The sequence below is a fragment of the Schistocerca americana genome, chromosome 11 (assembly GCF_021461395.2).
Source record: "Schistocerca americana isolate TAMUIC-IGC-003095 chromosome 11, iqSchAmer2.1, whole genome shotgun sequence".
NCBI lineage: Eukaryota > Metazoa > Arthropoda > Insecta > Orthoptera > Acrididae > Schistocerca > Schistocerca americana.
The window spans coordinates 118275031-118290110 of record NC_060129.1 but is presented as its reverse complement, the minus strand read 5'-3'; the positions used below and the strand labels follow the sequence as shown (position 1 = coordinate 118290110).

The window sequence follows — 15080 nt, the reverse complement described above, 5'->3', positions numbered from 1 at the left end:
GGCCTGATATTTGTGAGTGTTTCATATCGAGCAACTTAACCTCTTACCCGTGTTTACATTCCGCGCTGACCAGTTGCAGCTGTAGCGGTGCATCGAAAGCTAAGTACTAATTAATTGTTTGTGTATAGTAGTTTATTTAGGAACTTTAGTAGTCTTCAATCGGTGTTCTTGGTGTTTTCCGGTGAAATAACTTCAGAAGAAATTTTTGCGAACTGCTTTCAGTTTCGTTACTGTCATTAGACGTTTGATTTTCTTTCTGTGTTAGTATTTTGTTATATTCTCATTTGTTGTTAATTAATACTGTCAATAATAGTAGTTATTTCCCTTGTAGAGCAAGTTTGTGATAATTGTAGTCAGTTTTTAACATCTTCTTATTGTAGTAGCAGAACTTAGATAAAGTTGTTTTCTTGTTTCAATAATTGTAAAATTTTACCATGAGTGAGAAGTGTGGGCTTTGCCGTAGGTTCGTGAGTAGTGGATTGCGGTGTGAGACTTGTTCGAAGTATTTTCGCTGGGGGGAATGCAGTGGGGAAGCCAGTGGGCATTCTGGTGAGATCCTCTCCTGGAACTGCAGGTTATGTAGCAAGAGTAAGTTGATAGAGGAGCAGGAGCGTAAGATCTGTGCCCTTCAGGTGCAGTTGAAAAACGCACAGGTGGAGCTAGATAGGATGAGGAGGGAGAAGAGGGTTGGGGAATGGGAGCTGGCTGTTGGCAAGAGATCTGCTAGGAGAAGGAGATTTTCAGATAGTTTTACTATTGGTGTTTGTAATAGATATGACCAACTGTCAGAGTCTAGTGGAGAGGAATCTCTAGTAGCTGTAGATGTAGGAAGTATGCAGCAGACCTCGGCAGTTACGGTGGCTAGGACAGTTGCAAAGTCTAAGAGAAAGAAGAAGGTTCTGGTGTTAGGTAGTTCTCATGGTAGAGGTGTAGGCCAGCAGTTGCAGGAAGTTTTGGGGAGTGAGTACCAGGTCACCAGCATTGTGAAGCCTAATGCAAGATTGGCTCAGGTGACTTTTAACATAGGGGGGTTATGTAGGGATTTCACTGAAGAGGATCAGGTAGTGATTGTGGGTGGGGCTGGTAATAGTATTGATATGGATGGGGAGTATGACATAGATGGTGACCTGGTAAAGATAGCCACTAAGACTGGCAACACGAATGTGCATTTCGTGGAACTGTTTCAGCGTCACAATCGGCCTCATCTTAATACAGCCGTCAGGCGTAATAACATGAGACTTGGGGGTGCGCTGATGACAGAAGGCATGAGTCACATTTCAGTGGTGTCGGTGGAGTCTATCAGTAGGACGGGTTTCACTAGACATGGCCTGCACCTCAACAGGTATGGGAAGGGGAGGTTGGCAAAACTTATAGGTGACAGCATAGGTGGGGGTGGTGGGATCACTCATGGGAAAATTCCGGTAGTTGTGGGTGTCAGAGCTGTACCTTTTTTAGATTGAAGTCAGCTGATAAGTATTCCTGCTTAAGGGAAGTCTCTCTAACAAAGAAACCACTTTCTACAAAGCTTGGGTATCCGATTAATGAGGGAATTAGTATATTTCATCAAAATATACAAGGTATTAGAGATAAAGTTAGTGAACTGCTTATAGATGTTGACTCTGAAATTATTGGTATATCTGAACACTTCTTAAATAAGGAGATAATTCAGAGGCTTCCTTTACCAGGATACAGGTTGGCTGGCAGCTTTTCTAGGAGCTCTTTGCGGTGTGGGGGAGTAGCCATGTATGTGAAAAACGGTATCCCATTTGGGTCAATTGATGTTTCAAAGTACTGCACTGAAAAGGTGTTTGAATGTTGTGCAGGTGTGGTTACATTTAGTGGAGCTAAACTTCTTACTGTTGTGGTTTATAGATCCTCAGACTCCGATTTCACAACATTTTTGCTAAAGCTAGAGGAGGTTCTTGGTTCACTTTATAGGAAATACAAAAAGTTTGTTATATGTGGTGACTTCAATATTAATTGTATAAGTGATTGTGCAAGGAAAAGGATGCTGGTACCTCCTTAATTCATATAATCTTATGCAAACCGTATTCTTTCCAACGAGAGTGCAGGGGAACAGTAGAACAACCATAGACAATATTTTTGTTCATTCGTCATTATTAGAAGGGCATTCTGTTAGCAAAAAGGTGAATGGCCTTTCAGATCATGATGCACAAATTTTAAGTCTAAAAGATTTTTGTGCTGCAACACATGTTAAATATAGTTACCAACTTTTTAGGAAACCTGATCCAGTTGCTGTACAGACTTTTGTAAACCTTATCAAGGAACAAGAGTGGCAAGATGTTTATAGTGCTGATACAGTAGACGATAAATATAATGCTTTTCTCAAGACTTTTCTCGTGCTCTTTGAAAGTTGCTTTCCGTTAGAACGTTCAAAACGGGGTACTAGCACAAACAGGCAGCCTGGGTGGCTGACTAAAGGGATAAGAATATCTTGTAGAACAAAGTGGCAATTATATCAAAACGTTATAAACAGTCAAAATCTAAATACAGCAGCCCATTACAAACAGTATTGTAAGGTGCTTAAAAAAGTTATTAGGAAGGCAAAAAGTATGTGGTATGCAGATAGAATAGCTAAGTCTCAGGATAAAATTAAAACCATATGGTCAGTCGTAAAGGAAGTGGCTGGTCTGCAGAGACAGGTCGAGAATATAGAATCAGTGCGTAGTGGGGATGTCCGTGTTACTGATAAGGCGCATATATGTACAGTACTTAATAATCACTTTCTGAATATAGCAAGTGAACTAAATAGAAACCTAGTCCCAACAGGGAATCATATAGCGCTCTTAGAAAAAAGTGTTCCGAGACTGTTACCTGAAATGCTCCTCCATGATACTGACAAGAGGGAGATTGAGTTAATAATTAAATCACTAAAGACCAAGAACTCTCATGGATATGACGGGGTATCTAGCAGAATACTGAAGTATTGTTCCACGTATGTTAGCTCAGTACTTAGCCATATCTGTAACTTTTCCTTTAGGAGTGGTCGGTTTCCTGACCGATTAAAGTACTCGGTAGTGAAGCCACTTTATAAAAAGCGAGACAGGGATAATGTTGACAATTATAGACCTATTTCTATGCCATCGGTGTTTGCTAAAGTTATCGAGAGGGTTGTATATACAAGGTTACTGCAGCATTTAAATTCACATAATTTGCTGTCAAATGTACAGTTTGGTTTTAGAAATGGCTTAACAACTGTAAATGCTATAGTCTCTTTTCTCTGTGAGGTTTTGGACGGATTAAATAAAAGGTTGCGAACGTTAGGTGTTTTCTTTGATTTAACGAAGGCTTTTGACTGTGTTGACCACAAAATATTACTGCAGAAGTTGGAACATTATGGAGTAAGGCGAGTAGCTTACAATTGGTTCGCCTCCTACTTTAAGAACAGAAAGCAGAAGGTAATCCTCCGCAATATTGAGAGTGGTAATGATGTTCAGTCCCAATGGGGCACTGTTAAATGGGGCGTTCCCCAAGGGTCGGTGCTGGGGCCACTGCTGTTTCTTATTTATGTAAATGATATGCCTTCTAGTGTTACAGGTGATTCAAAAATATTTCTGTTTGCTGATGACACTACCTTGGTAGTGAAGGATCTTGTGTGTAATATTGAAACATTATCAAATAATGTAGTTCATGATATAAGTTCGTGGCTTGTGGAAAATAATTTGATGCTAAATCACAGTAAGACTCAGTTTTTACAGTTTCTAACCCACAATTCAACAAGAACTGACATTTTAATCAGACAGAATGGGCATGTTATAAGCGAGACGGAACAGTTCAAGTTCCTAGGCGTACGGATAGATAGTAAGCTGTTGTGGAAAGCCCATGTTCAGGATCTTGTTCAGAAACTAAATGCCGCTTTATTTACCATTAGAACAGTATCTGAAATTAGTGACATTTCAACACGAAAAGTAGTATACTTCGCATATTTTCATACGCTTATGTCATATGGTATTATTTTTTGGGGTAATTCTTCTGATTCAAAAAGGGTATTTTTGGCTCAAAAACGGGCTGTTCGAGCTATGTATGGTGTAAGTTCGAAAACATCTTGTCGACCCCTATTCAATAGTCTGGGAATTTTGACATTGCCCTCACAGTATGTATTTTCTTTAATGTTGTTTGTTGTTAGCAATATTAGCTTATTCCCAAGAGTTAGCAGCTTTCACTCAGTTAATACTAGGCAGAAATCAAATCTGCATGTGGAATGCACTTCCTTGACTCTTGTGCAGAAAGGAGTGCAGTATTCTGCTGCATCCATTTTCAATAAGCTACCACAAGAACTCAAAAATCTTAGCAGTAGCCCAAACACTTTTAAGTCCAAACTGAAGAGTTTCCTCATGGCTCACTCCTTCTATTCTGTCGAGGAGCTCCTGGAAGAGCTAAAAAATTAAGCAAATTCCAGTGTTACATTCTTGATTTTCTTTATTTAAACTAACGACTTGTCGCCTGAATATGTTTCTTATTTTTCATTTTATCTGTTTCTACAATCGTGTTATAATTTCATGTATTGACTTGTTCCATGACCATGGAGACTTCTCCTAAATGTGGTCCCACGGAACAATAAATAAATAAATGAATAAATAAATAAATAAAAAAACAACAATAAAGAGGAAGGAGGGGCAGCACGGAAGGAGTGATGATGTACAGGGAGGGGCATAGGGAAGGAAATACAGCCCAGGAAGAAAGAATGCGCTGCAAAAGCTCGGCAACCCATGCGTCCCTCGTATGAGCTCACAACAGAACTGTGAGGCCCCTGGGGGATAGGTGACTAAGAATCCCACACATGGAGTTTCATTTAGTTTGTACCCCCTCATCACTACTTCAGACACCTGTCATTAATGTCTGTTTATATCGAACTGTATAACATGAGCCTTTTAAGCTATTTGCTGTTTACCAGATGTAAACCAGGTGCCTTGTTCTCCTGCCATGGTACGGTATTAGTGTGTTTGGCTCGTTTATCAATCTAATTGTGTCATCAGGACAAACAGTTTTCGAAGAGGTCTGCAATGCCTGGATAAACCATTTATGTATGGCAAAAAGAGGAGAGGGCTAAGAACCAAAATTAGCTGGACACCATATTTAATGTTTCCCCAGTACAAATTTAGTCTTATTCCTGTGGCTAGGTCACAGAAAATGAACAAACAGAAATCAACCTTATTTAATTTTATCAGAACTGAGTTTGTAAGGTCACATACTTTTGTATCTGTTAAGAAGCACTTATGGAAGTAAAACTGGTTTCAATGATATCTCTAGTAGCAGAGTTGTCAAAACTGATGTCTGCTGGTGGTGTATGTAATATCTGTCTAAGTAAAACTAACAAATGTGTTTTTGATGACCCCATTTCTTTTCTCCTTTTGTTCCCAGAAACCTAATTTAGTGGACAATGATTTGGCATTATCAGTGACATAAGCATCATTTGTCTTAACAAGTTTATTTTGTTTCATGGCCCATAAAGCTCCAAATCGTCTTATCAATCATGTATGAGAGGGGACCCAAAAATAACCGGAATTTTTTTCTAGAAAGCATATACTTTATTGTTTTCAAATACAACCTTAATCTCCTTCGAAGTACTCTCCATTAGCATTAATACAATTGTCCAAACGTTCATTCCAGTTTTCGAAGCACCTTTTAAATTCGTCCTCTTTGATACCTGCTAGCACTTTCATGACATTGCGTTTTACGTCTTCCACATCCGCAAGTCTCTCTTCATCCTCGGGAATAGGAAGAAGTTCGAGGGTGCTAAATCTGGCGAATAGGAAGCATGGGTCAAGGTAGTACTCTTTGTCGAGGCCAAAAACTGGCGAACACTGAGAGCTGTGTGCGCGGGTGTGTTGTCGTGATGCAGGAACCACATGCCAGAATCCCACAAAGCTGGATGTTTTCGCAACAAACTTCTGTGAAGCTGTTTCATAACCTCCAAATAGAATTGTTGGTTTACTGTCTGGTTTTCAGGGACAAATTCAGATCAACATCGCTTTCACATTCGATTTCACTTGTCGAGCTGGTTTTGGTCAAGGTGAGCCAGGTGACTTCCATTGTGATGACTGTTGTTTGCTTTCTGGGTTGTACCCATAGCACCATGACTCATCACCTGTAATGATTTTGTTGAAAAAATGTGGATCATCTTCGAACGCGTCCTACATTTCGAGACAGGCTCGAACGCGACGATCCCTTTGATCTCCGGTAAGAAGCTTCGGCACGAATTTTGCTGCCACTCTTTGCATCCCCAAATCGATGGTCTAGATGCGCTGAATTGAGCTCCAGGACAACCCGGACAAGTTCTCGAGTCGGTCGATTGTCCTGCGCCGATCTTCACTGATGAGATCACAGATTTTGTCGATATTGTCTTTGCTTGAAGCAATTGAAGGGTCGACTGGAACAGGGCTGATCTTCAACCACCATTTCTCCCTTTTTAAACTGAGAAAACCATTCGTACACTTGCATTTTACTAAGAGCACGGTCTTTGTAGGCTGTCTGAATTATCGCAACAGTTTCTGCTGCACGCTTGCCGAGCAAGAAACAAAACTTCACTGCCGTATGTCGTTCGTAAGAACTAGCCATTTCCTCATGCCGCGTCTGCACTGTACGCACACTGAAAGAACTGCCAAAGAAACCACGCTTCTCACTATTGGGTGACGCCGCGTGGCAGAATGACTCAGCAGAGATCCTACTATAACCCTCTGGCGGCGAAACCTGCTACTACAACTACACGATGTCAGCATTACGATTCCGATTACTTTTGGGTCCCCCCTCGGGTCCTTGGGTAGGACTTCACTTTATACAGCTGGTCATGGTGAAGTAAACTGAGAAAAACTGTAGTCTCAGACTATTCACCAGATGACTCAAGAATTGAATATCAGTGTGAGTTATCATTGGTTGCAGAAAGAAGCAGATACATATGTTTGCATACCATCCTGCAACATGCATCTGGTTCTTTCTACTTACTGGTCATTTGGTTTCCTGAGTATCACATGAACAGAGGAATATTACAATAGCAACTACTAGGTGCACAGTGAATGGGAAATTACAGATTGTATCTGGCCTCACAACCAGACTGTGGCCATGTGTGTACATGTCCAATGTTTACTTCCGATGAAGGCCTTGTTGGCCGAAAGCTTACTTTTCAACAGCCTTTCTGTCGTGCCTGTATGCGACTCAGCATCTCTGCTATATCGTGATCAGCAAATTATAGATTGTCATTTATTTGCTAGACAGACTTTTCGCCTCATTTTGTTGCCCTGGGAGATAAATATTTTACATAAACTATTGAGTGCACTTGGAAATAATGTGTGTTGCCTTCATACTATGCACTTAACTTTAATGCAAGCACAATAACTGAACATTTTCACATAATGTGTGTAAATTGAATACTTACATAGTTCACAACGAGAGCCATCCCAATTTGTACTTCTGGTTCTTTCTTGATTCTCTCTGTAAATCTTGCAGCTACTAACAGGTCTTTTGGAATCTGAAAACAAGGTAAAAACGTCACTGTCACTGGATACTGCATATACATCTTTGCACATACTGGTCATAGTTTATTAAGACTCTACGGTACTTCCTTTGTGATATTTATGACAATGTTTCCTTTTGAGATTTCTGGAGATGGCCGTCCAAAAAATGGATCGCTCCGGGGGTGTTTCCTGTGATAAACGTCAATGAGAAATGCAATTTTGAATATTGTGGTTCAATATGAAATTTACGTACCTAATTTAGACAGTGGCCTAAAATTTGTCTGGTACAGTTTAATGACATTGTTGACAAAAAATGTTAACAGGAATGAGTAATTGGAGCAATGGGCGAAGACACATGTTCTATCGCACACAATTTTTTATAATCCCATCATACACCAGTTGGAAAAACTGAATACTGTCCATGTTTGCTGTCACCAGTGTTCCGCATCCACATCCAGGCTCCACAAGCCACCTAACTTCAAGTGTACTTTTGGTATTGCTACAAGTTCCTCCTTTTCTGTAACTGAATGGTGTGCGAGGCGGAGGCAGTTGGTAAGCCTTCGAATGAGCTCTAATTTCTCTTTGGAATAAAACAACAGCCCCAATTAAACTTCTAACTTAATTTTAAAAACCATGGCCAGTTTTAGCCATTATCCATTTGTTATGAAAGCAGTAACTGTAATTGAACTGGTCAATGATCCTGTTTTCACCACAAACCCAAACATACAATACACCACAAACCATCTGATTATTTGATACTTACAGACACTTGGAGAACCTGATACACTCTGACGAGCAGATTACCCGATACACAAAAATACTTCACAAATCGACTGAATAAATTAAAGAAAATTATTTCAATTAGGAACAAATATATTAAAATATAATATAAGAAAATACTTCAACAGCCAATGAAGAAAGGGTTACAAAACTACAAAAAGCATACAGACTTACATGGAACCATTACAATAAAAAAAATATTTCTGTCAATGCCAAATTAAGACATTACAAAACAGTAGTCTTACCTGAGGCCTTGTATGCCTCAGAAACAACAGTAATCAGAGGAAGAACTAAAATCAAGGAAATGGAAAAGCAAGAGAGGAAAATTCTGAGAAAGATCTATGGGCCAGTTCAGAGACGGGGGATCTGGATAAAGAGACCAACAAAGGAATTTTACAAACAGGCAGAGACAATTACAGACAATATCAGAAAAAGAAGGGCAAAATTCTATGGGCACATTCATAGGATGAATGAAAATAGGCTGACCAAGAAGATTTTTAACATAGTGGTGATGAATAAGATGAAAACTAACTGGGTAAAGGAAACCATGGAAGACCTCAAAAATCTAAACATCTCCACAGAAGAAATATCAAACAGAGGAAAATACAGAGAAAAAAATCAACAAACAGAAATTCGAAGAAACACCAAAAGAGAAGAAACCAGGAAAGAAGTGGACAGAAGAGAGGAAGAAGAAACACAGTGATTTTATGAAAGGTTTTTGGGAAGAGAAAAGAAAGAGACAGAAAAAAGTGCCATGAATTTGAAATGTACCAATTTATGTACCGTATTGTCATTGTGAATATTGATTGTGTTTTAACGCTCTCCTTAATGGGGAATTAACGATGATGATAATAATAATAATAATAAGAAGAAGAAGAAGAAGAAGAAAATACTTCAAAATGTGAAAGGATGTGTTCACTTTAAATTTGAGAGAAATATTTGAAAAGAATTAAATTTTTTGTGCTTGAAAAGAATTAAATCTTCTGTTATTAGTTTTTAAATAAATATTGGATTGTAATTTGAAGAACTTCTGCAATGTAAATGTTATAACACATAACCAAACCATAAAGCACATCTTTCAATTTAAACCATAAAAATGTAACATCTATGAGTTACAATGGGACACCATCATCGCTAGTCATTTTGTATGCGAGTTAATGTTTGCTGAGTGTTAATGTTAGTCACTTAGCATGTAAGTCTGCCAGTTCTTGGAGAGAAGGGAGACATGTTTGTTGATTAAACACTAAGTAAATGTGATACAAACAACTGCGACTTTTGTTCAACTTGTAGACAAGTTACAGAAGTAGAACCTAAACAGTCCTTTAGCAAGCAAGTGAAATCAGAGTTGACAACAAAGCCTAACTGATGACAAACCTACAGTGGAGAATGGCAGCAAAGTTAAGTAATGCTAATTTAGTTCAAAAATTTTCGTGTAGCGTTGTTGGATTAACAATTGCACAACATAATTCTAAACCAAATTATGCTTTTAACAACATTTGGATGACACTATTGAATACCATTTCATTTTAAACATTAGTAAAAGGTAATGGAGGAGAATGTTATACATCAAAAAACAAAGTATAATGGAATTACTTATATAGAGAAGAATGTAACAACAGGCATTATCAACAGCAGGTTGATAAAATAACTAGTATCGAAAAACAACACCTCCACAAAAACCATAAAAACAGAATAGAAAAAAATAATATCCTATAAATTCATTCACAGTTTAGGAAACAGATATAAGTTCTTGTGACATACATTCCCGATGAACTGAGTAAACACACAATGTGTGAGTAACTAATCCATTAGTGGTACATCTGACAGAGATGGAAGGGGTCTCTCTCTCTCTCTCTCTCTCTCTCTCTCTCTCTCTCTCTCTCTGTCTCTTTTATTGTTGAACATATGTTCTTTCAGTTTTTTACCAATAGTTGTGGGGATCAGTCCACTACTGTGAACAATTGGCAACTGAATTTAAATATATTTTTCTACAGCCAGAATGTCATCACAGCATGAATTTAGAGTAAGCATAACAAATAAAATAATTTATCATTAAGGTTCAAAAAATGTAAATGGCTCCTTAAAGTGCCAACACAATTGTCATTTACTGAAATTTATGCAACATCATTTCATATTGCAGAGACACACGATACATTTTCAGCATTACATAAAAACTGTCTTTTGTTTGTTGGGTACTTCTGGGACAGCCCTTATACATTGAGGTGACAAGAGCAATGCGACAGTGATATGCACGTATACAGATGGCAGGGCATTGGCAAAGGTGATATTTGTACTCAGGTGATTCTTATGAAAAGGTTTCCGACATGATTATGGCCCCATGAAAGGAATTAATAGACTTTGAATACAGAATGGTTGCTGGAGCTAGACGCATGGGAAATTCCATTTCAGAAATTGTTAGGGAATTCAATATTCCGAGATCCACAGTGTCACGAATGTGGCGAGAGTACCAAATTTCAGGCATTACCTCTCACCACGGACGACACAGTGGCCGACAGTCTTTACTTAACAACCGACGGCAGCAGTATTTTCGTAGAGCTGTCACTGCTAACAGACAAGCAACACTGTGTGAAATAACCACATCAATCAATGTGGGATGTACAACCAACATACCCGTTAGGACAGTGCGTCGAAATCTGAAATTAGTGGGCCATGGCAACAAGTGACCGATGTGAGTGCCTATGTCAACAGCACGGTGTCACCTGCAGTGCCTCTCCTGGGCTCTTGACCATATCGGTTGGGCCCTAGACGACTGGAAAATTGTGGCCTGGTCAGATAAGTCCCAGTTTCAGCTGGTAAGAGCAGGTGGTCGGATTTGAGCACAGCGCAGGCCCCATGAAGCCATTGATGAAGATTGTCAACAAGGCTAAGTGCAAGCTGGTGGTGTTTTCATAACACTGTCTTTACACGGAATGGGCTGGGCCCTCTGGTCCAGCTGAACTGATCATTGACTGGGAATGGTTATGTTCAGCTACTTTGAGACCATTTCAAGCAATTCAACTGAATGAATTTTTATGGATGACAAGGCACCATGTCACTGGGACCCCAGTTGTTTGCTACAGGTTTGAAGAACATTCTGAACTATTTGATTGAATGATTTGGCCATCCAGATCACTCGTGATGAATCTCATCAAACATTTATGGGACATAATTCAGAGGTCGGCCTGTGCACAAAATCTTACACCGGCAACACTTTCGCAGTTATGGATGGCTATAGAGGCCGTGTGGCTCAGTATTTCTGCCAATGCCTTGCATCCATGCCAGGCCTGGTTCTGCACTACATTAGTAAAAATGGGTCAACGGAAGCGTCCGATCCCACGCGTCGGCTTTGACCCGTGACGTAAGGGTGTTGTCGTGTGTGACGTCATGATGGCGCGGAGTTTGGTTTGAGTGTGGCTGTCTCCAGTTCTGTTTTATCTTATTTTATTTACTTTTCTGATCTGTTCGTACTATCTCGTGAGATTTTTTTTTTTTAATTTAAAAACACTTATTACTTATTTTAATTATCTGTTTCCTTGAATTTCTGTTTTAGTTTATTATATTTATCTTTCTGATCTGTTCGTTCTATCCCGTGAGATTTTTTTTTTTTTAAAAGACAAAAAACACTAATCAGCTACTGAAGCATCTTTATCTTCTATGGGTTGCATGGGTTACGACCCCTGGGGAGGTGGGTGGGTATTCATGCATGGCTGTCTTCACTTACACGTTGTAGCTACGCAAGGCGTCTAAATTTGTTTATATTTAGTTTGCCCCCCACCCAAAACACCCCATTTCCCGTGCTTGTCCCGTTAGTGTCATTAGGCTTCTTGTGGAAAGTGTGTGTGTTTTTGTTTCCGCCATATTTGTGACGTCATGGGTCAAAGCAGACGGGTGGGATCGGACGCTTCCGTATTTCCGTAAAAATGAGGTCTGACAATATTAGGAGGTATCCCACGACTTGTCACTTCAGTCTAGGCCTGTCTTTATAGGTGATTCACTTATCTATAGTTTTGTAGATGACTGTTGCTACAGAATGCTTAACCCTGCCAGGAAATACGCCTCAAGTCTTGCAAATGCAATGCAAGGTGGTCTTGTAGACTTTTTTTAAGTAGAATCTGATTCAACAGCCAAATGTGGTTAAACTAGGAATATTCTCATACAGAACTGAAAACAGTAAGTAGAGAAACACTTCTGTACTTTGTCATGTGTTTGGACTAACGGCATTTTTAATACTAACAGGAACACAGATGACTGACATTTTGAGAAGACTGATGACCCCAATTTCCAAATAATTGGAAGGAGAGACAGCCCTGCTCACATTTTAATTTAGTTGAAAAGATTAAAAGTTTCGGTTTTTAAGCTACCGTTAGTATTTTAAAGAATAATGATATACTCAGGAATGTACTAAACTAATTAAATGGCTGTCACTGTTCCTTCCAGCAGGACCAACCTGTCTAGAGCTCTTAAGATCTGATATGGATGTGTATCCAAAACCAGCAGTCTCAAAAACAAAAGTTTTCCTGGCAGAAAGAATGTCCCAAAAGACGATGGAATTAAAATCACAGTATGACCATGACAGCATTCATTTCATACAACAAAATACTTATAATAAATGCTTCTTAAGCAACACAGTATCCACATTTCACACAAAAGAAAACAGATCACAAGGTGTCAGCAGATACTGTGTAGAGTTTCTACAACCAACTATCCATGGTATAAAAATATTATTTCTACTAATGCCACTACTACCGTTTCCATTCAGTGACCATGAAAAGATACACACACTCAAAAACAATGAATCTGTATCTTTTTTTACATAAGAGAATTATTGAAACTGGTTTTCTTGAATCAGATTTTCACAGATACACATTCACAAATTTTTTTGTAAATTATAACAATACATGCACTCATTATGTTCCACAGATGTCATCCAGGACAGTCTTCAGGGATGTGTAATGAACCAACTAAGGACACAGAAATCAGAGAAACTGTTGTTGTACGCTCTGTTAAAAATGATGTATACTGTATTAACAATAGACTGTTTCTATACTCCCTATCTTTATATAAAATTGTGCCCTCTAAATATAATTGAGTAAATTAGAAAGCAACCTGCAACTCTTAAAAAACTGCTGCCTCTTCAGTTTCACTAGAGGGCTCCTGTTTATCTACTCTTAGCAGCTTTACAACCTTTGAAAAATGCACTGATCAGAAGCTATGTCTGGAATCTGCACTTCATAGTTTCGTATCTGTCACAAATTCATACTATCTTTCAAACACTGAACTTATGTGACCTGGTGATTGAAGATGCAGAAAGAAAGGAATGATAACATATGCTTGATATAACAGACTTTTAACACATAGGCCTACCAGAAACTAGCTTAATTTCAATTTCATTAATATTTTATGGTGACTTAATCTGAACAGAAATTAACACAAATATACCAACTGTTACACATACAAGGTAAACACCTTGAAGCTGGTTACAACACATTACCCAATGAAAGTCCTCAAAACTGCTGCCACGAACACTAACTGAAAGATCAGTACTTTGCTTTTGTTCACCTCATGGTAAAATATGGTATTATACTTTTAGGATGCAAAGCATGAGGTATTGGACTTTTCAGATGCAAAAATCAGTTTTAAGCATAATGGAAGGAGTAGAAAAAATGTAATATCATACCACTGGTCATATGTATATCCATGAGATTGTTGTATTACACCTACATGTACATTAAAAAAACATGCAGCTAAAAAGCCAAACTTATTACATAAAAATGCAAAATCCACAATTATAACATGTAGGTGGAAGAAAAAAGCTAAAGCTATCGTCAGGTTGAGAGAAACATTACACAGTGAGAAAAAATACGCTGTGTGCTGGGACTGAATGAAGTCTTTGATACTATTTTGCCACCACTCAGGCAAAGTGTCACCTTTCCAAACACATCTATACATTGGGCTACATTAATGATCGGTCTGTCAACACAGTTTAAATCACAAATATAAACACAAAAAATATAGTTATGACGCAGTTGTCTTCTAGTTTGCACACATGACATCACACGCCACATCATTACATCATGGGAGAAAGCAGAAATCTGTTACCATTAGGTTCAGTTAATCTATGTAAAGGTTATGGAGTTCAGGGAGATGCTACATAAAATTTGAAGTTCTTAATTGGCATAGAAAGTATGAAGACTTTTGGTGCTTCAAAAAAATAACCTTACTTTCAATAGGGCCTACTATAAATAGGCTAATTCTGAACTGTTTCATGTTAAGCATAAAATGCACAATTGTGAGTTTGTGTGTCCAAGGTTCATTTTACAATGATATAGCATTTGGTAGCCCAACAGCAGCATAGATAAATATATACAAAAAAAAAAACACATTTAAATACTGAAAGGGCAGATACTAATATTATCAGAGAAGTAACATAAATACCCACTATACTTCTCAACAGACTTGTCACATATCTGACCACATCTTGTAAATAATATGAGGCCTAATAAAGTATAATTCAATACAATGTTCTGATTAGTTATACGAATTTCAAGAGTTTATTTACATTCTACAGTAACATCTTCCACGCAGACTAAGTCTTTCTCGAAAGTACTGCTTTTACTTCACTGACCTCCTGTGTTTAAGGGGCACTGCGACAGAACCTTCCTTTCACACCGCTACACAAATACTGATTCCATGAAAATGTCTGCATGACGAGATATAGACCTCAGATTGAAGGGAATCACATGTCATCGCAAACTGGTTCTAATGACATCAGAGCACAGAAACCGTGTACTAGTATAATACTCCGGGTCTAGTGCAGCAGGGGATACA

General features: G+C 38.5%; 1 protein-coding gene across 1 annotated transcript in view; it reads right to left on the bottom strand.

The window, feature by feature from the left end:
• Positions 1-15080, bottom strand: part of LOC124553352 — a 179998-nt gene that overhangs the window by 142196 nt on the left and 22722 nt on the right. The window contains exon 2 of the mRNA XM_047127226.1: positions 7394-7486. Within this exon, the coding sequence (XP_046983182.1) occupies positions 7394-7486 (93 nt within the window). The remainder of the gene's footprint in view (positions 1-7393; positions 7487-15080) is intronic.